Genomic DNA, 24,918 nt, shown 5'->3' on the forward strand with positions numbered 1-24,918 from the left:
CATTGCAGAATGCAGAGGCTGCAAAATGCATTGATTTTACAATGACTTCAATGTAAAAGGGTGTGCCAGTTCAGCACAATTTTACTGCAGAAGAAGTAGTTAGTGGGCGTTCAAATAGCAATCAAAATTCCAGGCTCTTAAACGAATAGGACTATTCAATTCCTTCAGATTACCCAGTTGAGGTCTGAACTTTGCAATAAAAAACAGGAGAGTGAACAAGACAAAATGCATATGCAACATATGAAAGTGGAGACTCGACACCTCAAAGCACAGCAAAAAGACCAGGAAAAGTAAGTTCTTGTCAGCGTACAATTAATGTTATTAGTGTGCGTACATGTAATGTTTGTGTGTGTTTCTACCATTGCAATGCAGGTGCTGTGTGCATGCATAGCTTCTGTAGGGCACGTTTTCTTGTGTTTATTTGTTCATTCTCGAGTTGTAGATAGTCTTCAGACGCCAATGCACTAGAGTGCTAGCTATAGCTATTGGTATATACATGTAGCTGCTGCCATTGAATTTTTGGCAGCATGGTTGTGATCACTTCCAAGATATAACCACACATTATAGCCACGTGTCCCCTTTCTTCAATTCAGGTCAAGACGAAGGCTTGAAGCAAGATTGGAACAAGTCAATAATACTCTGAGTCGTACTTTGCCTACCACACTTTTCAATAATGTTGGAGGTGCAGCTTGTAGTAGCGCTATCTTGTAACTACGTGTGTATTTGAACTAGCAGAGTTTAGTGCCATGATACACAAAACAGAATATGTCAGCATTCAGAATATGTCAGCATTGCTATTTGTAAAATGCAATGAATCTCATTAAAACCACCTGCGAGTAGTTAGAAAACGCTATGAATAAATTAAATTAAATACCAACAAGTGAGACAAACCTTAAAGTACACATCAAGAAAGACTTTCATGTATACAACTGCACTAGCTTTGGGACACTATAACACATAGATACCTCATACCCATGTTCTATGCACTATAATTATGCTTAGCATGCAACAGTCAACCTAGCAACTGCATTATTCTGTATCTCTACTAAATCTGTGTTTCTATACAAGTCTACCCTCCACCCACAAAACGGAAACATCCAGCTCCCCCCCAGCAAACAAGAAACGAGCAGCTCGTACACTCTCACATAGCGAAAGGAAGAGCAGCAAACAAGCCCAGCAAACGAGTATACTACTCTTGAACAAAACCGAAGGAAAAAAGAATCCCAGCACTTCCATACGTCCAGCTCCTCCAGCTCCCCGGCCCCCATGCAGCCTTGCAGCAAGCACACTGCCCAAGAAACGAGCGGCTCCTACTACAAAGCTTCCATTCTAGTTCTGTTATTTGTTACTAGACAAAGCATCTATATTTATGTGTATCTGCTTGTAAATGACAATATAATTATAGTACCCGTCTAAATACACTCAATGGGATCTAATGTTTTATAATTATACTACCTTGTGGCCAGGTGGGCGAGAAAGCTGTAATCACTTCTTTACCGGAGTCATTTTTGTGTGATACAATACGTCCAATAGTATTAATTGTGCACTATAGTGAAAGCACTGCGGGTGCTGATGCCTCGGTGGAGGTGTCAAAGTTACATAACACGAGTGGTGCAAGCTGCGCTGTGCTAATGCCTTCACTCAAGAAGACGTAGGCTTGTAGAAATTCAGCATAAGCTTCCGTGTACATGTCATGGCCTGCAAGCAGATTCTTGTGCTTCATTATGATTGCTGACTACTGCATGCTCGTACTTGAACGGTCGTGTAATGACCACAACGTTCTTTCTTTTCTTGTTAGGCTGTTCACCAGCTCCTTGGGCATGGTGTATTGTTGTGTGTATTCCAGGGTAGTTAATGTGTTATAAGTTGGAGTGTGGATGGTCGGGCAAGGTAGTTAGCGCATGCGATACCAGGCCCGCCTGGAATTTTTTACCCCACGAAACTTACCCGCTATACGGTAATGCAATTGATGGTCATGGTTGACTGCTTTTAACTTCTGCTCTCTGTACGTACATGTTCATGTACGGTTCATCTACGGTAACATGTACACAAGTTCTGTTTCTATTCCTATGACTGTGAATATCAACCTACAAATGATGAGGTACGTTTACATCTTGTGCCAGTATATAACATTACATATTGCAGCATGCACTTTTAATGTGGATGAGGAAGATCAGCAACAGCCATCTCAAACCCGAGCACAAGAAGCCAGATCTTCAGCAGCTCACAAGAGGACTTTGACTGGACAGCAGCTGCCCAATGCTATCACAACTTGGACGAGATGCCTACGTTCGTCACTAGGAACAGGCAACAGACAAGACCACGCACCTTCACAACGTCAACAAGTCCAGAAAATCTCCAAGAACGTCAACGTGAGGTGTACACCACAGTCAAAGACCACTATCTGAACAACAACACTGAGGATAATTATTACGGGTACAGCTGGCACAGGCATACTGTTAGGTAACTCCCATCAACTGCTAGAGGAGAATTCAAGCAGCTAGAAGGGCCAACAACTCCAACAAGTAATGTCTACCACAAGATCGATGAGATGTCTATGGTGGGAAGGAAAGTGTTTGGACAGATCCGCCAGGCCTTCCCCCATCGTGCAGGGGTTGCTCACTGCTGCTCTTTGGGGATTTTGGTCAACTGCCACCACCTATCTCTCTACACTACCGACACCCGTACGGAGCTGTCTGATCAGGAACAGCCTACACCCAGTTTGACCCAACTCAAGTGCAGTTCAGAGACATACCGTCCAAGAAGCACACACCAACGAATGTGCAAGATCTCACACCTTTTGCCAATGCTCTTCATAGTAGTTGAATACAACATCACCAAACCACTATCATCCATACTGGAGCCAATGCTCACCTGATGATGCAAGTGCAGTTGTGTGCCTAGCAAAGTCAGCCCGTGTCATGCTCACCAGCAACTTGTGGGTAGAGTCAACGGAGAAGTGTGTGGGGGCCCACCTGACCTACCTCTAGCTGTAATGGTCAAATTTGACCACTACTTGTGTATGAATTAAATACCCTGCCAGGGTTTTATCCCTTCCCCCTAAAATAATAGCCTCCTTCGCAGCCTCTCCTTTTTCTGTTCTTTGTCATAGTTCAATAAGATAAAATACAGGACTAATTGGAGGAATAAAGAAAGAAAGAAGGAAGAGACAAAGTAAAAGGAGAGCCTGCCTTGCTAAGTCGCGTGACGGTAGACGAGTGGTAGACGAGTGAAAATGAACGTGGGAAATCACTAGCTGGGCGGAGCCTGACAGAGCAAAAAGCTACAGCATGCCTACGCATTGCAAACTCTAACATAAAAGCTGTTAGCATCGTAGATAGTAAGCCAGAATCAAGCGTGGAGACATCGTAGACGAGGGCTTACCTACTAAAGACTAAAGATCTAGATCTATATCTAAATTTAGCTCAGTTTTTTTTCCTGAGTTCAAAACAGACCCACTTGACTAGTAGATACAGCAGTATAGTCTACAGTATAGTCTACTCTACTGTAGTCTTTCATACTTCCTCTACTGACTAAAGGTCTCACGAATGCTGACTTGATCTACTGTACTGTACTGTACTGATTGTATGTTCCTGGTAAATGCGCTCCAAGTACTGTGTGGGAGGACAGTTATTGAGGTTTTCTCTCGCCCACGTTCGTTAAAATTTGTCTACGTCAGTAGGGGATCACGCGACTTAGCAAGGCAGGCTCTCCTTTTTCTTTGTGGCTTCCTTCTTTCTTTCTTTGTTCCTCCAATTTTCTCTTCTGTGACAAAGAACAGAAAAAGGAGAGGCTGCGAAGGAGGCTACTAAAATAATGGATGTGCAATATGTATACTGTGATCCACTATATAGCATGTAATAGAGGGTGTGGTCAAACATTATTTTGTGGCATGTTTATGCACGCCCAAACCTCCCCCCCCCCCAATATTTAATCCTAGATGAAACCCCGCAGTTGACTTTGCTTGCGTGAGGACAAAGGTTATAGATCAGTTTCTCTATGATCTTTCCTGTTAGGCATAAGAGCGATAGAGGCATAGGAGCGATAGAGATTGTATGAAGAGGGGAGTGCACTCCTTCATGCACTCCTGATGATATAGATGGCCTCTGGTAAAAAAGTATTCCGAGAAAATAAAACGTGAGCCAAGTCTCGTGCTTTCGACTATACCATCATTACATTACTATAATTACGTATATTTACCAACCTGAGGAGCCAGAGCTGAGGCCCCAGACCACTCCCTTGCACGTGATCTGACATGTGCCAGGGAGAGGGTCTGGCATTTAGAGTCACTTTTCTTGGTTCAGATGTCAAAATTTGACATCTCCAATCAGATTCGCAAGAATGCAATTAAACTGTCACAGAGGAGGTTGATAGTACTTGACCTTTGTCATTTTTAAAACTGTGTCAGTAGGCAATGGCTAGCCTCGTTCCCAGGCCTTACTTTTTCTTGCTGTTGTCACTGTTCATCCATGAAAGACATAGTGGAGGCAGCAAAGAAAGAAATGGGCGTACAGTTAAGAAAAAGTAAGGCCTGGTTTGGGAAATCGCGTGATCCACAAGGATTTTTATGAAAATGGGCGATATGTAGCCCACAATCGTGACGTAAGGTATTCTCCCACGCATTCAGAGTTTTAATAAGACTGTACTGAGACAACCACCAAGCTAGCGCAAGCTGTGCTGCAAGTCAGATCAGAGAACCAGCGTGGCCAGCTCTGGTGGCAGTAGCTACCTGCTATATGATAATGATGACTAAGCTATTCTTGATCTATACTATAGACTATAGCATGTAGAAAGACACAAGAAAAGGTGATAGTAGTCTGACAGAATAGGATAGAATCTGAACACACAATCTAGACTAGTAGATCATCTAGCTAAGCCTAAGGTATAGCTAGCTCTAGTGCTTGCAAACTTCCAGTTCCAAGTCCATGTCCAGCTTGCTGCAGGCAAAGTTTTTATTAGTCATAGATCTCTGCGTGGGCAGTCCAAAATTTCTAGCTCAGCATGCCCACGCTCATTTTCACCCTTCTACCACCCTTCTACCCTCACGCGACTTCCCGATACAGGCTCTCCTTTTTCCTAACTCTACGTCTATTTCTTTCTTTATTCCTCCAATTAATACCGTATTTTATCTCATTGAACGATTAATACAGTATTTTATCTTATTGAACGATTGTGATAAAGAACAGAAAAAGGAGAGCCTGTGTAGAGGCTAGGCAATGGCTAACTTAAACTCCTGTATACATTAGTCTGGGGGCCAGACCTAATAGCTCGGGGGCAAAATCAAGAGAATTTGGATTACAGCCAATGGAATTTAGATACAGCCAATGAAATGAGAGTATTGCTACATCTACTCCTTCTTTATAACCTCCAATATCACAGTCTCCTCCCTATTGACATTCCAAGAGCACACGGAAGTGCTGCAAGAGTCTCCAGACCTTCTTCCCCCTCCCCCTCTGAGAAAAAGGTCTGGCCCCCAGACTATCTCTGGGCAGTTAAGGCCTGGGTCGGCACTGATAAGATTAATTTTATTCATTGCCTACATTTTATGTAGATCATGTAGTGTTAATGAGATTCATAATGTTTATTAATGTTATTCATTGCACATGACGTCATAAGGTCAATGTATTTGCTTAGCTAGCTGCTAGAACTATTATAGATTATCTTTGGCAACAAATACGGTGGACTTAAACAAGGTAAGAGTAGCTGTTTAGGCCCTCAAAAGATAGATTATGTTGTTATGATTATGTTTCCTTGATGGGAAGTAAAAATGTCCAAAACTTTCTTAGCTATGCTAGCTTCTTTGGCTCTGACAGCCACCCTAGAGGTAGGCTATTTTGTGTATCTCAAGAATACAATAACTCCTGCTCTTCCCATCAAGGATACTAGTACCTAGCTATGAGATGTTCATCTAGCCTTGTTTTTGAAGCTTGATCTTGGCATCTTCAACGCCGTATATGCACTTCTCTTTCTGAAAGTGGCATGACGTCATCATCATTTATGGGACTAATTAGCATAATTGAATTAAGCTAATTAGTTTTTTGGAAAAAGAAAACATTGAGCTTCATTTTGGATCATTTTGATGCAGCATACACTGTATATTGCAAATAATACAGCAGTATGAACATAGTGTAAATTTTGGTGTTAAGATCTGGACCCGGGCCTTAAGTGCGCAGAGATGTTAGTGTAACAAACTCAACTCTTTCTATCACTTTCAATCATACGTGACATGCCCAGAACACTCATTACATCATGCCGTATATTAACTAATAGTAGTTCAATGGTATAATACATTGTCACAATGTTACATATCCCCTGCTCAGGATAGCTCGTCCCGAGCGTTCTCTGAATCCTTAACACTCATCAGCCGAGCCGGGGCCTTGATTTCTCGAGTTCGAGTTCGAGTTCGTGTTTGCGTACCTTGAAAGGTACTGCAGTTGGTTCTCTGGCCTTCTTCTTTGCAGACTCTTGCGGCACAGTGTCGAATATTGCGTCGGTATCAGAGGGAGTGATTGGTGTGTGAGTCTTGGGAGATACAGTCTCATCTAGAGTTTCCTCCGGGAGAGTTTCTTTCTGCAACTTGGACAGCCATTTCGGGGGACGCCCAGGCCCCTGTCGACGAGGTCCATACCAGTAGTACCCGGATGGAAATCCATCAGGGCATCGCGTCACACGTTCCAGGTGTACCTGGATCTTACCATCTTGAGGAGCGTACACCTTCTCAGCGACCATGCCAGTTTTCGTGACCTCCAGTACCCTATAGGGTCCATGCCATGGTCGAGACAACTTCCTTTCTTTGCCTGACTCATCCTGTGGAAAGCGAATCATGGTCCAGTCCGTTCTTCTGAGTGTGTTAGGAGTCGTCCTTCGGTCATAATACTTCTTGTAGCGCGTCTGAGCCTGTTGGATAGACTCGGCGGCTAGGTCTCTAGCTTGACTTAGCGTAGTAGCCAATTTCTCACGGTAGTCAGACACCTCTTCACTCCTCACGTCCTCAGGTGGTAACAGGGCCACTTCAGATGGAGATTTTAGGTCAGTCCCAAACAAAAGGAAGGATGGCTTTTCTCCGGTGCTTTCGTGCGGAGTGTTGCGGTAAGCCCATAATAGGCCGTGAAGGTTGGTGTCCCATTGCTTGCCCCTCGTTTCTACATGCTTGCGAATCATTTGCTTCAACGTCCTGTTAAACCGCTCAACTAAGCCGTTACCTCTGGGGTGATAAGCGGTAGTGTTCAATTTGGTTGTGCCCAACAGAGTGCACACATCTTTCATGAGGAAGGATAGCAAGTTAGTGCCTCGATCCGAGAGAAGGCCCTCCGGCACCCCAAAGACCGGGACAATCTCTTTCACCAGTATGTCTACAATTCTTCTGGTCTTCTGATCAGGCATGGGAAAAACCATAGGCCACTTCGACAGGAAGTCTTGGAACACCAAGATGTGTTTGTTGCCTAAATCCGTCTTTGGGAGGTCCATGATATCAACACCCACCAGCTGGAAAGGTCTTCGCACTGGGATGGGTTGCAGCGGTGGTTTCCCTACTCTTGGTCCGCCAGACACCGTCGTGCACGGTGGGCAGTTCTTGCAAAACTGTTGGACATCTTGATACATTCCGTCCCACCAAAACTTTGGGCAGAGGGCACCATAAGTTCTCTGTCCTGAGAAGTGTCCTGCAAATGGACCACTGTGGAACTGCCTTATCAGCTCTTGTCGGTGACTCTTCGGAATCACTGCCCTCCTACTGTGGTTCTTCTTGGGGTCGATATAGTACAGGACTCCCTCGATAATTGCAAAGCGGTCCACCATCCTAGTCAGGTAATTAGCTTGAGGCTCATTCTCCGGTAGTTCTTTGTGTTGGAGGAATGCCAATATTAATTTTGCTTACACTCCAGGTCCTTCGCCTGTTCTTCTTTGAGAGACCCAGTGAGCGACACTTGCATTTCCGTCTCTTCTGCCAATAGAGATGTAACATTCCCTACGCTGGAGTCCATTTCACTAGGGCAATGCTTCAGTAGTGTTCTGATCGAGTCGTCTCCCACAAGGTGGAACACTGATACGCCGATATCAACTTCTTCGTCGGGTGCTTGGTCTTGAGGACAACGCGAGAGAGCGTCCGCGTTCTGGTTATCTCTTCCTCTACGGTATAAAATCTCCACCCGGCCAATTCCACTCTCGTATATCTTCGACCACCAACGAGCATGCTTTGCACTCGCTGCTGGGTTCTGTAGAACTGCCTTGACAGCTGTGTGGTCTGTGAAAATCTTCACTTGTTGGCCATAAAGGTAAGTTTTGAAATGGGCTAGGGACCAGACAACTGCCAGTGTTTCCAAGTCTGTGATGCCATAGTTTCTCTCAGCTTGAGAGGTGGCTCGACTGGCATATGCCACTGGGTGGGGTAACCCATCTTCTTGTACTTGAGACAGAACAGCTCCCAAACCGGCCACACTTGCATCCGTTTCCAAAATGAAGTCCTTGATGAATGTTGGGTAAGCCAAAACTGGGGCTTTTAGCAAATTCTGTTTCAGGGTGTTGAATGCTGTCTGGCATTCAGGGTCCCAACTAAATCTCGCATTCTTTTTGGTGAGGGCATGCAGAGGACTTGCTATTGTTGCGAAGGAGTTGACAAAGCGTCTATAATAGGATGTCAGTCCTAGGAATTGTCGAACACCAGAGACGCAGGTTGGAACTGGAAACTCCTTTACGGCTTTAAGGTGTCTTTCGGACGTCTTCAGTCCCTGTGGAGTAATCATATGTCCCAAATATTCCACCTCTTGTCGTATGAATTTGCATTTAGCCGGATTCAGTTTCAATCCAGCCGCTAATACTCGGTCCATTACTTTCTTCAGGTGCTGTTGATGTTCCTTGAGCGTTCGTGAGAAAATCAGGATGTCATCGATGTATGCAGACACGAAGTCGGGCTCGCCTTCCTGGTTCAATCCGTCCAAGACCTCTTGAACTAGTCTCTGGAAGACAGCTGGTGCGTTGGTCAGTCCAAAAGGCATGACACAAAATTCGAACAACCCACGATGCGTTACAAAGGCAGTCTTAGGTTGAGAGTTATGTTCGACTTGTATCTGCCAATAGCCTGCAGCCAAATCTAGTGTGGAGAAGTATCTCGAGTCTGCCAGCTGATCCAACAGGTCGTCAATTCGAGGAAGGGGAAATGTGTCTTTCACTGTCACTTCGTTGAGCTTCCTGTAGTCGACACAGAATCGATAGTCACCATTACGTTTCCTCACAAGGATTACTGGGCTTGCCCATGGGCTGTGTGACTTCTTGATGACTCCCGCTTTCGTCATCTTATTCACTTGTCTTTCCACTTCATTTCTGACTACGAACGGCATTCTTCTCGGTGCTTGTCTCCGGGGTTGAGCATCGCCTGTGTCAATCTGCATCTTCACCATCTCCGTTTCTCCCCGTTCACCTTCTTCGAGGCAGAAGGCCGTGTGGTAGTCTTCTAGGAATTTGCAGAACGGTGCTTTATCATTTGGGGGCAGTTGCAGACCAGTGTCGACGTATGTCATTAGCTTCTGCTTCCTCTCAAGGACCTGATCAGACGGCATCGACTGCACAACATGAGCTCGGGGACCAGGATCAAGCTGTCCTTGGTCATTAATCTGCACAGGGGAGATGAGGTCCACTTCGTTGGCCGTGCCCAGTTCGTGGTCCGCAAAGAGCTCTACGGTGAACCCTGTTCTGTTGGTCAGGAGCACGGTGGTGTCTTCTAATCCAGGTTGCACGAGACCTTGCTCCAGATGCATTCCTTGCGCAATCAAAGCCAAGTCTGCCTCTATCAGTATGAGGGCGTCTGGCTTATTTGTGGGGAACTGTACGGTGACAGGTGTCGTCTGTTGAGGTAGCAGCTTTGCTGACCGCACTAGCGACACCTTAACCATAGGTACGTCAGCCGATTCTGTTGGGGGTACGATAGACGGGTGATAGCGAATGATTCCCAATTGCCGGCAGACCCCCTCTGACAGCAGCAGTGGTGTGGATGAGTCCATCTTGATATACACTGGAGTGGACATTGTCTTGTCCTCGAATGAAATGTCCATGCAGCCATGAAGCACGAATGGTCGTTGGTCATAGGTGCGAGGTGTTTTGTCGGCTTTCCGAAAGTTCTTCTTTTTCAGTTTGGCTACTGTGGCCACTGTTTTAAACAGATCCCCGCCCAGAATAGTAATGTTGGCTCCACTGTCTTATGACTCCTTTCACTGGTACACCATGTAGATCAACATTAGCATACATCACTTTGCTCCCTGTATCTCGTACTCTCACTGTCTGCACACTAGACTGGTCATCGTCATCTGAGGACACTAAGTAGTCTATTGGATTCTCTGCAACTGACGCCTCAGGCTGGGTTTGTACTTGTCTGGTTTCGGGGTTTTTCCACTTATGACCTCCGGAGCTCTCTGTCTTCCTCTGACGGCAATCCCGGCTAAAGTGCCCAGGCTGCCTACACACGTAGCACACTTTCCGGCCTGAATTATCTGTACCTGAGCTCTCTCTTGTATATCTATTAGACTGAAATGTCGGTTTATACGCGGGTGGACTCCTGCCACTCTCTAGCTCTTGCCTCTTCTTTAAGGCCATCAGACGTCTCTCTTCCCCTTTTGCTGCAATGCATAGTTGCTCATAGGCCAGGGCTCCTGAGACGGCTGGGGCCTGAACTAACTCATACCTCAAACTGTCTTGTAGTTGGGCATACAGAAGGGCATCTCTGGTCTCTTTAGAGAGTGGTTCCCTACCATAGGCCTCTCTGAATGCCTTTTCTAGACGGGTAATGAACTCACCCACGCCCTCTCTGGGCATCTGGGACATGTGTTTAAATTCCAGTGCTCCCAGCATTCTGCTTCCAGGGTCTAACCGGCTCTGGAGATTCTCCACCGCTGCATCCATGGTCTGCTTCTCGATTGCTTGTAACAGGCCCCATTCTTGTAGAGCCCGCCCACGTAGGTGGCCTGCCAGTTGCAATAGCCGATCTTGGTCTGACCATCCGTTCCAGTCTGCCGCCCTCTCAAACGATGGCAACCAGTCTTTGAATTTGACGCCCCTACTATCCCCCTGGAATGTCTCGACTGGAGGGGCTTTCCCCTTTCTCGGGAGTACGGTCTTTGTTCTAGGGTCCACAATTCTCGATCTCATAGGCGAGCTGGTGTGCGATTCAATGCTGTCTGACCTACTGGCCCTCGCTCGTGGGCGAAGCGCAGGGTACCCTGCTTCCCGTGTGGAAGTCATTTCGGCCAAGCGTTGTTTTAATTCACATATTTCTTCATCTTTTTCACACAAAAACACATCATATTGCATAGCACTATCACAATTAATTTTCCACAATTGCTTATATCTGATCTTTTCATCACCAAGCTTTGCCTGGTAACTACTTACCTCCCCCTCGAGGGAATGTACTCTTTCTTTTGCTGCAGTCAACTCCTCCTGGAGGGCTTCAACCTCCTGTTGTACTGCTGTTAGTTCCTTTTCCAGTTCCCCTTCAGACTCGGTTACGTTCTCAGGGTCCTCTGCCGCTTCCTGGTCCATCGCAGGAGTTTCTTCTTCTTCTGGAATCTCTAAAAAGATTCCCGTTTCGTCCATCAGAGCCATAGAAGATCCAGCTGTGTCTCCGTCCATCAGTACTTGTACGTTCGAAGGCTCTCTACCCCCATCAGACAGTTTTGCGTCTATCATCTGTAGCACCTCGGCAGTGGAAGCTGTGGTGGGGAGCCCCAACTCTGTAGCAATCCTTTTGGTAGCTCTCCCCGTCAGTCTCTTTGAGTTAAGAGGTAGCCGTGTCTCTCTTCCGGACATGACCACGTGGTCTCTAAATTCTGTTCTCCTTGCTGAAAACGTTTGAGAATACCAAGGATATACCTCAGCTACTCTCTGGTCTGTTCTTGACAATCAGCACGCCGATCGGTCCACGATGCTCTTGGATCTCGGCAGGACCTCCACTGTAACAAACTCAACTCTTTCTATCACTTTCAATCATACGTGACATGCCCAGAACACTCATTACATCAAGTAGTTCAATAGTATAATATATTGTCACAATGTTACATTAGTAGAGATAATAGCCAGCCAGTTTTAGCAGTCACCACGCCCATTTCCGCCACGCCCACTTTTGACTGTCTGAAAACCAAGAAAAGTGCCCAAAGATTTTAGTAAAACCAGTGGGTTTTACATAGGATTGGCAGTGGGTTTGCCCATGTTTAGCAATATTTGACTCATGTTCAAACTGTTCTATCTCTGCAGGGAAAGGCCACATCAAGAAACTGGCTGAACAGATAGTTTATTTAGCCTTTTCTCTCTTTGTATCTCTCATTTCATAATCCATAAACATTTTAATGAATGAATATTTTCATTTTAAAAATTGCACTATTTCGACGTTTCACCGCTCTTTGTCTGACTGACTAAGTAAGTAAGTAAGTGAGTAAGTAAGTAAGTTTCTTGCCCAGCATTTACTCCAAAGTACAGCCATCTCCAGGACATTCTGCACAGGGTTTCCAAACGACTACAACCTGGATTACAAAGCGCTTCTTCAGATTTGCGATTGCTTCCACGAGGCAGATGACCTCTCAGTCTCTATTTCTAGACAATTCCGCCATCTTTAATGACTCGGCAATTGCGTTGTGGCCAATAATAATAGATAGGCGTGGCTAATAAACCGTGCGCCTAAAATCAGTGCAGCAGTGCTTTTCCAGAGCCTGAGGTGTTCCTTTTCTTCACACTGTTCAGCTCTAGCTCCCTTTCTCTGACAGGCATGCTATATGCACTGGCTAGATATCATGCTCTTAAAATGGCTGTCATTTAATACTGATTCGCAAATTCAACATAATTATCAAGCAATAAATAATTACTCATTACTATAATTATTAGTCCAGAGATATTCGAGAAGATATCTGATTAGTCCTGTCTTCTCTTCTTGTACTGCCTCTTGACGTTCCACTTATGCATGTCATGATACGTAAACTGTACTGAAAAAGAAAGGGAATCCGACTAGAAAAACATTTGCAATGTGAAAAATTGCTAGGATTGGCCAGGGGAACCACAAAAAAGCGTGGGAACAAGAAATCAGACGAGAGCATAACTCCAATCCGTTACAACGTCATGAACATGTACAATACATAGTATATTAAATAATAGACTGTGTTCCAGATCCACCTATCAGCTTCCATCCACCACATCATTCCATGCAGTCACCAGTACGGTCCGTGCATGTTACTACGCATGGATGGACTGTGTGTACCTGTGCTCAACACTGCATGTATTAGGAACATCAATTCATCACAAATCATCATGATTATGTGCCCCACATTCTAAAATGGATGTATAATAAATGTATAATAAATATATATAGGGATTGGTCATCACTCCACCAGTAAAAATTGTGTGTCATATTGGCTGGGAAAACATGGGAAAACTACCAGTACATGTGATTGACGTTGTAACGGATTGGAGTTATGCTCTCGTCTGATTTCTTGTTCCCACGCTTTTTTGTGGTTCCCCTGGCCAATCTTAGCAATTTTTCACATTGCAAATGTTTTTCTAGTCGGTAATTATAGGAAGGGAAGGATTGGCAACGGTAGAAAATTTGAAGCTATCCGACACGCTTACGTCATTGGAATGCATCACTTTGCCTCTACTTTCGTTGCCTCCAAACTACAGTCATTCCACCAGCGTGACCGGATGCCTATGAACTCAATGTATTTTATTTGCAACGGAAGATGAACTTCCTGTCCTTAGTTTATTATGCCTCGGTGCGCATGCGCAAGCGAGGTATACGGTAGTGTGTTTGTGTGTCTGTGTGTGTAGACCGCTACAGCTGCTCAAGGATGAATCAAGTGCAAGTAAGAGTTTCTATAGGCTTCTAGTCATGTTTACTTGGATTTTAATGCTTCGTTCTCGAGTTATGCCTAGTTTTGCTTACTTGGAATGCCATTGCAGCCTTTTCAGAAGAGCACGTAGCCAAACTTGTTTACCGAGTGTTACTACTCTACTTAGTAGTTAGCTCTGCACTAGAACGCTAGCTATTGGTAGCTGCAAGAGTGAGGAAGAGAGCTGCAAGGCTCTGTTGATGGCAGCCCGAGGGGCCGGCAACGAGGGAAATCTCGTACAGCCCAACTTGAAATCAATAGAAATCAATAGAAATCAAGCATAGAAATCTGAAATCTTCTATGAAATCTCGAATGAAATCTTGAGCGAGGCTATAAACCACGCCTTTTTAAGGGTAAGGGGCGTGGGTATGATTGTGACCACACCCTTTTATTGAATAGCCTCTCAAGAGGCCTTGATTAGATCATAGATATAAGAGGGAGAGGGATGGGAATCACTACGTAAAATAGCATTGACGATCCGCGTTTCGGTCAATATTTTCTTCTTTATTTCCTCCAACCCATGCTTTTAGCTAGTACTAGGCTATAAACTAGCTACTGAGCTCCATGTATTAGCAATGGCTAGTGGAACAGTCACAACAAGGTAGCAGCAATAGCTAGTGAGACCCTCCAAGCAGTAAAAAGCAGCTTGGACAGCAAATTCTTGAGAGGAGCTCTGTCTGTACCGTTGAGTATTCCAGTACAGTCACAGACATGATAGAGAATTATGGAAACGTAGCAAAGTTCTGTCGTAAATTACTGTGCCGATACGATGAACCAACTATCAATGAATACAAAGAGACATGTACCTACATTCAATCATTGATGTACCTTTCTAAATGGGTACCCAAAAAGTCTGCTTTTAAAAACCAGCTTACTAAGACAAAAATGAACATTACTTACCAACCTAAAGCCAAGTGGCTTTGATTTTACTTGCATACAATGCCCAGCTACTTAAGAAAGAGGGAATCATTAATATTTTGGGCTGTAGTCACAGCCTCTCCTTGTAGAAGGTACACCATAGATACTGTACACTCCGTGGATGTGAAACGTAGGTAGTATACGGGTAGATTACGGAGTATTCGTGTTCACTCACTGCAACGGCACCCAGCTGCAGAAATGGCCACTTTTAGTGTTGTTTTTCTTGCACAGCTGCGCACTTGTGGCTTCAGTTGAGGAGAAGGTCTGCTGTACTCGTAGGTGGGAGGTAAGTCTATCATAGAGCATGTATATTAGTGGATAGCCTTTTGGAGCTCATTTTTTTCTGTAACTTACTAGGTGACAAGTTTGTGGTTAGGCGATCTTTGGTTGGGTTTATAGTTGGAACATTTCGCTTTGCTTTCCTGTTAGTCTATGAAGTGAAGTACCGGGAGAATGTGTTCAGCACTTAAGGAAATGTATACGGCTAGCAGCAAACTGAATGATAGGTCAAAATTAGGTGTTCAACAGTACCTATCTTGTGGTTAGACGATCTTGCCAACAAAAAGCTCCATCACTTAAATGATGTGGTCATTCAATAATATAGATGTCCTTATACCGGGAGAATCTATTTTGACCCTCAGTAAATGTTTTGTTATTTCAGGAAAGCGTGTCTTTTTGTGGTGAACATGTTTATTCATACAAATGTACTGTATGATGATAATGCATACATGATCGTACAGCGGCCGGAGTAAATTATTATGTGCATTCTAACATACTTTTTTAATTTAGGTAATGCTCTATCACCAAAGGAAGCGGAAAGGAGCATAATTATTCCCTGATGCAAGACTAACAAACAAGTGTACGAGCACAAGTAGCAATAAGACAAAGAAGAATCCTCCTTCAACTTTAAATCAGTTTTAGTTGTCCATTTAGTTGTCTATTAAAGGTCTATCTCTATGCATGGATGCCTGCCTATATAATATTCTGTGTGCATACATGCTGTGCTATATACAATGTCATCACAAAAATTAAGTCAGCAGTGTACATGTAGCTAGATCTAGAGTTGTCAGGTTCCAATATGATTTCTGCATTTCCACTTTCATTCATGAACATCTCTCTTGGCTCTCCCTGCGCAGAGAATCAGTTAGCACTGGAAGAACTTGGACTGGGAGCTTCAGTTACCCAATCACTCACACGTAGTTACTGTTATTATTGTATCCATGCAGTAGAATCCGTATACTATACGGAATTCCGGATACTTCGTCCGTGTCATCCGTTGCAATGAGTGTTTCAGGACTTTTGGTAGTGAGCGGAAGTGTTTCACATCCACGGAGTGTACAGTATCTATGGGTACACAAAGCCACTAGATAGAGCCGAAACAATAATACAACACTCAAAAAACTGCCTTTGAAAGTTTTCAAGCTCTTGGTGAGATACACAACGCTTCTATATGATGCACAGTAGGCATGGATGCTCAGCACAGGACTAAGAGTCCCAGTGGGGAGCTGTGAATGATAGTAATAACATTTCCCGCTGGGTTGGCGGGGTGTCTAGAGCCGTAACGCGGATCAACTTTTGGCATTACACAGAAGTGATTGTGCGCACGTGCGCACGTGCTCCGTTTCCCATCCCTCTCCCTCTTATATCTATGATTAGATCCGGAATTGTCATGTGTACGTACTTCTAGCTCCACGAGGCAAAGGAGAGGCAAAAAGCTACTGAAACTCACCCTGAAGTCCTTCAAGGTGAGCTGGTCGAGGCTTTGGTAGCCCTCGATGCCATAAAAATGTTGTTATAATGTAGTAAACATTTTGTGTAATCATAAATATGAATACTCACAGATCTCAAGCTGCTTCCACTTTAAGAAGATGTCTGAAGCTCAGTCTAAAGGATTGTTGCAGGTATAGCTAGCCTAAACTTAGCTAGATTCCTGGCTTTGTCAAGCATACACATTTTTGTTACTTGTAGGAATCTTCATTACAGCAATTAATGAAGGATGCTCTTCCCCCGTACATAGTAAAGTGCTTTACAACCGCAGGATTTGATACAATGCAAGTCATTTTGAAAATGGATGTAAGTGATGAGCCAGGAAATTCAATTGAACAAATAGAACAATTTATCTCTGATGAACACCCTGACCTTTTAACTTCGAAAAGCAAGAAGTTTCCACCTGGGCACAGGATTAGAATACAATGGCAGTGGCCACCTGCTTGATTCTTAAGGATGACCCAACTACTGTTGTGTTTCACCAAGATGAGCTAAGAACACACGTTTGTCAGTGCCTAGAAAAAGGCACGATAACACTGTTCCCTGTGAAGAAGAAGAGGAGGCATGTTAGCCGAGTGTGTAGAACAGAGACTTTATCAGTGTACTGTTACTGTCGCATGCCAGATCATGGCCAACTAATGGTACATTGCAGCCAATGTGATGACTGGTTCCATCGTCAATGCTTACAAAAGATACCTGATGATGATATAGATTTTATTTGTAACATTTGTAGTAAGAAGATCTATATTAATTATCAGTAGTCCATGTATACAAATGTTGTGTATTGAAATCTAACTGAAATCTAACTGAAATCAAAAATCTATGTGAAATCTACACTGAAACCAGAAATGTACCGAAATCTCTATGAAATCCAGAAATCATTGCAGAGAACAAAAGAAATCTATTGAAATCATGAAATCTTAGACGAAACCATGAAATCACTTGGAAATCAGGAAATCCAGCTGGAAATCACGAAATCATTTTGAAATCTAGAGATTTCGAAATCTCGTACAGTAAACCCGTTGCCGACCCCTCGTGGCAGCCATTAATTTTAGACTTGAACTTTTGGCATGATCGTTTTTAACAACAATCATGGTCGATCATTACCCACTCTTTGAGTTTGCATGCAGCAAAAGCAAAAATGTTCATCAGTACAAAAGCTATTAGTAGCTTCATGTTATATAGCTTTGGCATCTCCACCGAGGCATCAGCACCAGCACCTGCGGTGCTTTCATTGTTTGTGGTTTTGCTCATTATATCTCTTTTTTCTTGCAATGCTTTGTTGTAGATTTAATGTTAAACAAAGTATCAAACTATTGTTTTGTGAGCGAAAAAGCGCTCAGTACAAGTCTCAGTGTACAAGTCCCAGTACTGCTAGTGGTAGTGTATGTACAGTAGTGCAAGTACAGTAGTGCAACAAAAATTGCGTAAACATTTTTTCTGACAGTCCTACAAAAAGGTTTTTTATTTGGACGGGTAGCCCAATGATAAAGGTAGGTTATAACAAAATTTGGTGCTGTTCCATTAAAAATTTGGAGAGATACAGGCGTGCAAAACCTCCCCCACAAATTAATCTCAACCACTGCTGTTAGTTTTGCACACCACGTGGAATGTACTGCACACTGCACAGTACTCTTAGTAAAAACAGTAGGTAGAAGGAATAACATGTATAACATACAATTTTATACAATTAATGAGCAGTAGAAGAAAATTGTCGTTCTCTAACTCCGACAGCAGTTTGCAATTGCGTGAACAATGCGAGCTGTGCAATGGTAGCGATACCAAATTCACAAGACCACAGCAGTGGAGAAATGAGTCAGCATGCTCAATTGCCACATCTCTGCTGATAGCTCCAGATGCACCCGTTTGCCAGGCATGTAGACGAGACATCGGACGAGTTGGATCTGACCCCGACTTCACACCTAGATGGGGGGGGAGAATGTGTAATACATGAATGCATAGCTGAAGTATTTGCGTCAAGCAAATCCATATCAATGGAAATATTTCGATCAGCACTAGCCGCTGACAATATTAACAATCCCATACCACTCCATTACTTTATGCTCTATCACTACTCTTCACCAATGCAAATTGTGTATCATGTAATGTGTCCCTTAAACGCATAAATGCTAGATCCTGCCCTAACCCTTCTGTAATTGAACAGCACCTCCGTGACAAAACTGGATTTGAGGGTAATATTAAGGATACAGACAAGGTTTGCATGAGTTGCTACAAATTTCATTTATCAATCTTAGAACAACAAAAAGTAACAAGCACAGACAAAGACCTTGTGACCTTAATTGACTCTATCAACACCAATGAAGATGATAGTGTAGTGAACAACGCTGTGATTAAAACTGTAATTTCTGTTGGTCAGAAATTATTAAGACCCTTCTCTCTACAGTTCATGATATATTCTGTCTGCATGCAACGGAGATAGACTTAAGTGTTCATGCTTCACAAGCAAAGCAAGGTGTCTTCTAGGCCATCTTAGTTCACACTTAGGGCATCATATGTCATACAGTTGCAAAGTTAAGAAGTACGGTACTCTTGCCTAACACTGCTAGCTATAAGTAGACTGCTATAGGAACAAAGAAAACATAGTGTGGAGAACTTACGGATATGTACTGGTAGAACTGCATATTTATACTTTTTGTGAATGTTCTAGAATAGTTATGTATTGTTTTTGTGAATGTTCTAGAATAGTGATGTAATGTTACTGAATGTTCTAGAATGGTGATGTAATGTTAGAGAATGTTCTAGCCGAATATAAAAGGGTCAGTTATTGTTTTTGTAAGTCAGTTGTGTTTATTGCTGTGAAAAATCATGACAATTAGCGGCAGCGGTGGGATTATATCGTTGACGACTTACAGCGAGAAGAAGTTTATGAGATCAACTACCAGGAGCGGAGCAATGTACAAGGCATCGGCAGAGAGAATGACGGAGGCCGATCATGAGCTGATTCAGTTGCTACTGGAAGACAGACGAGCAATGCAGGCCAGCCTAGATGCCTTAACAAGACTAGCGGAGCGTTCACACACACTAGGAGAAGACACGGAAGGAACCACAGCTAGGAGGACTCACCACAGCGAGCCTAAGCTCACAAAGTTTTGTGAAGCTAGCGACGACGTTGAAGCCTACCTCACCACTTTTGAAAGGCTGATGGGGGCTCATGAAGTGGACACAACTCGATGGGCGTATCTCCTGGCCCCACAATTGACTGGGAGAGCCCAACAAGCTTTTGCAGCCGGATCTTACGAAGATGTAAAAGCTGCAATACTTGTACGCTATGATATCAACGACGAGACCTATCGTCAACGATTCAGGGCGGCATCATGCAAGGATGGAGAAACCTACCAGGAGCTGGCAGTGAGAACTCTAGACCTTTTAAACAAGTGGATGAAAGACTACAAGGACGATCCCCAGAAGATATTGGAGCAGATAGCTACTGAACAGTTACTGGGTAAAATGACACGAGAAATCCAGATCTACGTACGCGAGAGGAAACCGGAGTCAGCCATGCAGGCAGGAGGCCTTGCCGATGACTATGTCCAGGCCAGGAGGCCCCTAAGAGACGGGACCAAAGTACAAGAGAAGACGGAGAACTCGACCCGATGTCAATACTGCGAGAAGAGAGGACACACAGCGAAGGAGTGTAGGAAGGCTGCAGCTGATAGAAGTTCCTCCTCAAGCAGCAGGACAGAGACGGCTAAGTGGAAGGACACGAGGGTATGTTACTCATGCAAGGAAGTAGGGCATATAGCCCCGAATTGTCCCCGTAAGAAGCCCTCAGACGCAGCATAATTATGTTGACCAGAATATGGTGCTAGACTCCTTGGGGTTACTCGATGTGGGGAGGTAGAAGGCGTTCCTGTACAAGATATCACTCTCGATACGGGTTCAGCTAGAACGATCATTAACAGTAAATTGGTCGCCGATAGCACGGGAACAGTTCCAATAAGGTGTGCCCATGGTGACGTGAAAATGTACACCCTAGCACAGGTGGAGATTCGTGTAGGGGAGAAGTGCTTCATGGTGGAGGCTGCAGGGTGGAGGCTGCAGTCTCAAAGACACTACCACTTTCAGTACTACTGGGGCGCGATGTCCCTGAACTTTTTGAACTTCTCAACCCTACGGAGGATGCAATGGTAGTTACCACAAGAGCACAGACTAAGCGGCAGACCGAAGAAATTGCAAGACTAGAAGAAGCTGACCGCCAGTCTGGGGCAGAACCCAACATACTACTAGACGAGTCAGCAGTACCTGAATTAGATGGGGACAGTCGAGTCCCACTTTCAACATTTGGTACTGGATTGGATGGAGACCATGGCATTGAAGAGGAGTTTGACTTTGATCCGGAACTGTTCATCACCAAAGAACCACGGATACGGAAGACTAAACGAGTTAAGCGTGAGGAACGATACGAGTACCTCAGTCGCCACACGCAGAGTTTGTCCAAAGAAGAGCTGAAAGAACTACAGCAGAATGATGAGTCACTGTCAGTCGAGACCTCAAGCGAAGTGAAGGGGCTCAGAGGGGAGATTTCTACGAGAAAGATGACCTCATATATCGCCGATGGATACCTCTTGGGCGAGACGAAGACATGGCAGTGGTGCCGAGTAAGTGCCGCAGTGATGTGTTAAACCTGGCGCACTCCATTCCCTTCGCTGGACACCTGGGCCGCAAAAAGACAGCAGATCAAGTGTTACAGAGATTCTATTGGCCGACTCTGTTCCAGGATGTGGCTGACAAGTGTAAAACATGTCCGGAGTGCCAAAAAACCAAACACCGACCAAAAGTGAGGGCACCATTGATACCATTGCCGATTGTCGATGTACCGTTCGAGAGAATTGCCATGGACATTGTCGGGTCGTTACCCCGAAGCCAGAGTGGAAACAAGTACGTGCTGGTTATTTGTGACTATGGTAGCCGTTATCCAGAGGCGGTCCCACTACCCTCGATTGATGCGCCACATGTGGCTGAAGCACTACTCACATTTTTCTCTAGGGTTGGAATCCCTAAAGAGATACTCACTGACCAGGGAAGTAATTTCATGTCCAAACTTCTGTCAGAGACATATAGAATGCTGGGAGTTCACCCGATTCGGACTACCCCCTATCACCCCCAGACGGACGGTCTGGTGGAAAGATTCAACCAGACGTTGAAGGCGATGCTACGAAGGTCGGCGACGGAATCAGTAAAGAACTGGGATAAACTTCTCCCATATCTTTTGTTCGCGTATAGAGAGGTACCCCAAGCGTCTACCGGTTTCTCACCCTTCGAACTCATATATGGACACCCTGTGAGAGGACCCCTAGACATACTGAAAGAATCCTGGCAGATGGATGCATCTACCCCGGAGAGCGTCGCATCACATGTAATCGACACGCATGAGAAGCTATCCAAGATGTCTGAGCTGGTACACGAGAATATGGCGAAGGCCCAGAAGGAACAAAAACGATGGTATGATCGAAATGCTCGAGAAAGGTCATTCCAAACTGGTGACCAAGTGTTGGTCCTTTTGCCCACATCTTCTAACAAACTCACAGGCACGGACCGTACCCAGTTACCAAGAAGGCATCGAATGTAACCTATGAGGTTGATATGTTGGACAAACGAATGAGAATATTTCATTGTGAACATGCTGCAAAAATGGAACGCTACGACTCCGTTGTCATTGTGGACTGATGATGTTAAGGAGGAGGCGAATGATCCTCCGTCATGGAAAGGAGAGTCGGGAAATAAAGATCCTGTGATTAGCAAAAGACTTACCCCTTAACAGAAATCTTCCTTACAGGAACTACTGTCATCCTTCAGCCCGGGAGCAATACACCAGGAAGGACAGACGTAGCACAGCATAAAATTGTTACGAAAGGATCGAGGGCAATCCGTCAAGCTATCGACTGGCACACGCCTACCGTGAGATAGTTCGACAGGAACTTAAGGAGATGTCCGAGGCAAACATAATCGAACCCTCAACTAGCGAATGGGCCTCTCTAATCGTACTGGTCCGGAAAAAGGATGGAACAATGAGGTTTTGTGTGGATTATCGCAGACTAAATGCTGTATCAGAAGCAGACGCCTACCCCATGCCTCGAGTAGACGAGCTGATTGACCGCCTGGGACCCGCCAAATACATTTCAACACTCGATCTAACGAGAGGATACTGGCAAGTGCCGGTGGACCCTGAATCACGCTCTATGACTGCATTTACCACTCCCTTTGGACTTCACCAATTCAGAGTCATGCCATTCGGTCTACACGGAGCCCCAGCCACTTTCCAGCGACTCATGGACAAAGTACTAGCTGGTCTGGAGGAATACGCGGCTGCATATATCGATGATGTAGCCATCTACAGTGACACTTGGGAAGAACATTTGGTACACCTCAGAGAAGTGTTTCAGAGAATACATGTACACTGAGCAGGCCTGACCGTTAAGGCACAAAAATGTCAGTTTGCAATGGGACATGTAGTTGGCAATGGTGTTGTTCGCCCTGAGACTCCCAAACTTGGAAATGTCCAGTCATTTCATCAACCAACCACGAAGAAAGAAGTCCGTACATTTCTTGGACTCACCGGATACTACAGAAAGTTCATAATGAACTACGCCAGTGTTTCAGCTCGTTTGTCAGACCTTGTAAGGAAGAATCGCCCGAATAAAGTACAGTGGTCACCAGAGTGTCAGGAGGCCTTTGTCACACTGAAACGTTTACTATGTACAGACCCAGTGTTGAAGAGCCCAGATTTCTCTAAACCATTCATTCTACAGACCGATGCCTCCGAGCGTGGAGTGGGAGCTGTTTTAAGTGATGATGGGAACGATCACCCGATAGCATATTTTAGTCGAAAACGTCTCCCGAGGGAGGAACACTATGCAACCGTGGAAATAGCCATCAAACTCGCAGTCGAGGCTTTTAAAGTGTACCTTCTCGGCAAACCATTTGTTATCCTACAGTGGCTTGATAGACTGAAAGAGAACAACAGTCGGCTCACACGATGGAGTTTGGCTCTTCAACCATTTACCGACGGGGAAGCCTGAACGGCAATGCCGATTCCCTCTCCCGCAGTACTGACACGACATGAATGTCGCTGCATAAGGGGAGAGGTATGTGGAGAACTTACGGATATGTACTGGTAGAACTGCATATTTATACTTTTTGTGAATGTTCTAGAATAGTTATGTATTGTTTTTGTGAATGTTCTAGAATAGTGATGTAATGTTACTGAATGTTCTAGAATGGTAATGTAATGTTAGAGAATGTTCTAGATTTACCATGTGTTGTTGTGCAATACCCGAATATAAAAGGGTCAGTTATTGTTTTTGTAAGTCAGTTGTGTTTATTGCTGTGAAAAATCATTGAGAACTTGACAATTAGCGCAAGCGGGCGCTGACACATAGAGCCACTTGAACATCCCATAGAGACCCCAAAAGACTACAATTGACGATCTGAATAAAATAATTCATCAAGAAATCAGAAAGAAATTAGAAGATGAACGGGTGGCTCCCTTCGATTTTAACGACATTGCACAGACGGACAAAACAATATGGAAAGCTATACGCTCTATCACACAGTCTGTAAGGGAATCAAGGAGACCCAAACACACACAAAAAAAGTACGCAGATACTTCATCTTGTGTTGTATTCTGTTTTGCACTGATGCACGTTGCTCCTGGCCTTTGCACCAAATGTGGTAGAAAGCCAAGGAGGCTCGACACTGCTGATTAAGATTTTGAAACGTTTGGGTGTTTGTGATACACTTTCCCGTTTTGTTCAGCACAAGGTACATACAGGTGTATTGAAAGCTATGAAATGCAAAGACACTTTCATGGCATTATCGGTTGACAAGCAATATGGCGTGAGATTATTCTCTGATAAGTTTGATGGTCAAATGCTGTGAAGCCATTTCTTCATGCTAGCCATCCTCAGGTTCCAATTTCCACTCCTTATAGCCAGAAATAGCCCAATATAGGCCTCAAAAACAAATTGAATCCAAAATCTCCATGTATAGTCCAATTGAGCCATCTTTTGGAGAGCAACTTTGGTTTCAAATTGGGAAAAGTGGTGTATTAATGTGTATTCCAATTGTTGATCGTTTTCACATTTTCTACCAACGGCAAGTAATGTTTTAGAAATACTTGTTTCTAGGTCTTTAGTATTCGATACTATTCAATGTAGATTGAAAGCTAGACAACATTGTGCCTCCAACTTCTAAAAGAAAGTGCTAATCATTTCAGACCAGCATCAAAATAAGCCTTCATGAGTGGGTACTGGTAATTCATCAGCATGTGCCAATCCCCTGGATAGGGAATTAGCCAACTAAGGTCGTCCCCGTATACGTCATACATTTTAGCATCTCCCTCGATAATCTCGAT

General features: G+C 44.3%; 2 protein-coding genes across 6 annotated transcripts in view; one reads left to right on the forward strand and one right to left on the reverse strand.

Moving 5' to 3' along the window:
• The window catches only part of LOC135338883 (trichohyalin-like), a 42,929-nt gene extending 41,511 nt beyond the window's left edge, over positions 1-1,418 (forward strand). For 4 of the 5 annotated variants that reach the window (XM_064534974.1, XM_064534977.1, XM_064534975.1 and 1 more), the window contains 2 exons: positions 169-290; positions 1,102-1,418. In XM_064534974.1, coding sequence (XP_064391044.1) covers positions 169-290; positions 1,102-1,333 — 354 coding nt within the window. In that variant the 3' untranslated portion in view covers positions 1,334-1,418. Of the gene's footprint in view, positions 1-168; positions 291-593; positions 812-1,101 lie in introns of those variants that run through there. The other variant, XM_064534976.1, reaches the window with a different exon arrangement.
• Positions 1,419-10,058: 8,640 nt separating this feature from the next.
• On the reverse strand, positions 10,059-12,586 carry LOC135338888 (uncharacterized). Its single transcript, XM_064534983.1, has one exon. It carries the CDS (start codon positions 11,791-11,793, stop codon positions 10,147-10,149), a length of 1,647 nt encoding a protein of 548 aa, XP_064391053.1. The 5' UTR covers positions 11,794-12,586; the 3' UTR covers positions 10,059-10,146.
• Between the last annotated feature and the right edge of the window lie 12,332 nt (positions 12,587-24,918).

This window comes from Halichondria panicea, chromosome 7 (assembly GCF_963675165.1).
Source record: "Halichondria panicea chromosome 7, odHalPani1.1, whole genome shotgun sequence".
NCBI lineage: Eukaryota > Metazoa > Porifera > Demospongiae > Suberitida > Halichondriidae > Halichondria > Halichondria panicea.

Bases quoted from the DNA above. Each gene is read 5' to 3' on its own strand.
- LOC135338888 (XM_064534983.1), bottom strand. From the start codon at position 11,793: ATGTCCGGAAGAGAGACACGGCTACCTCTTAACTCAAAGAGACTGACG.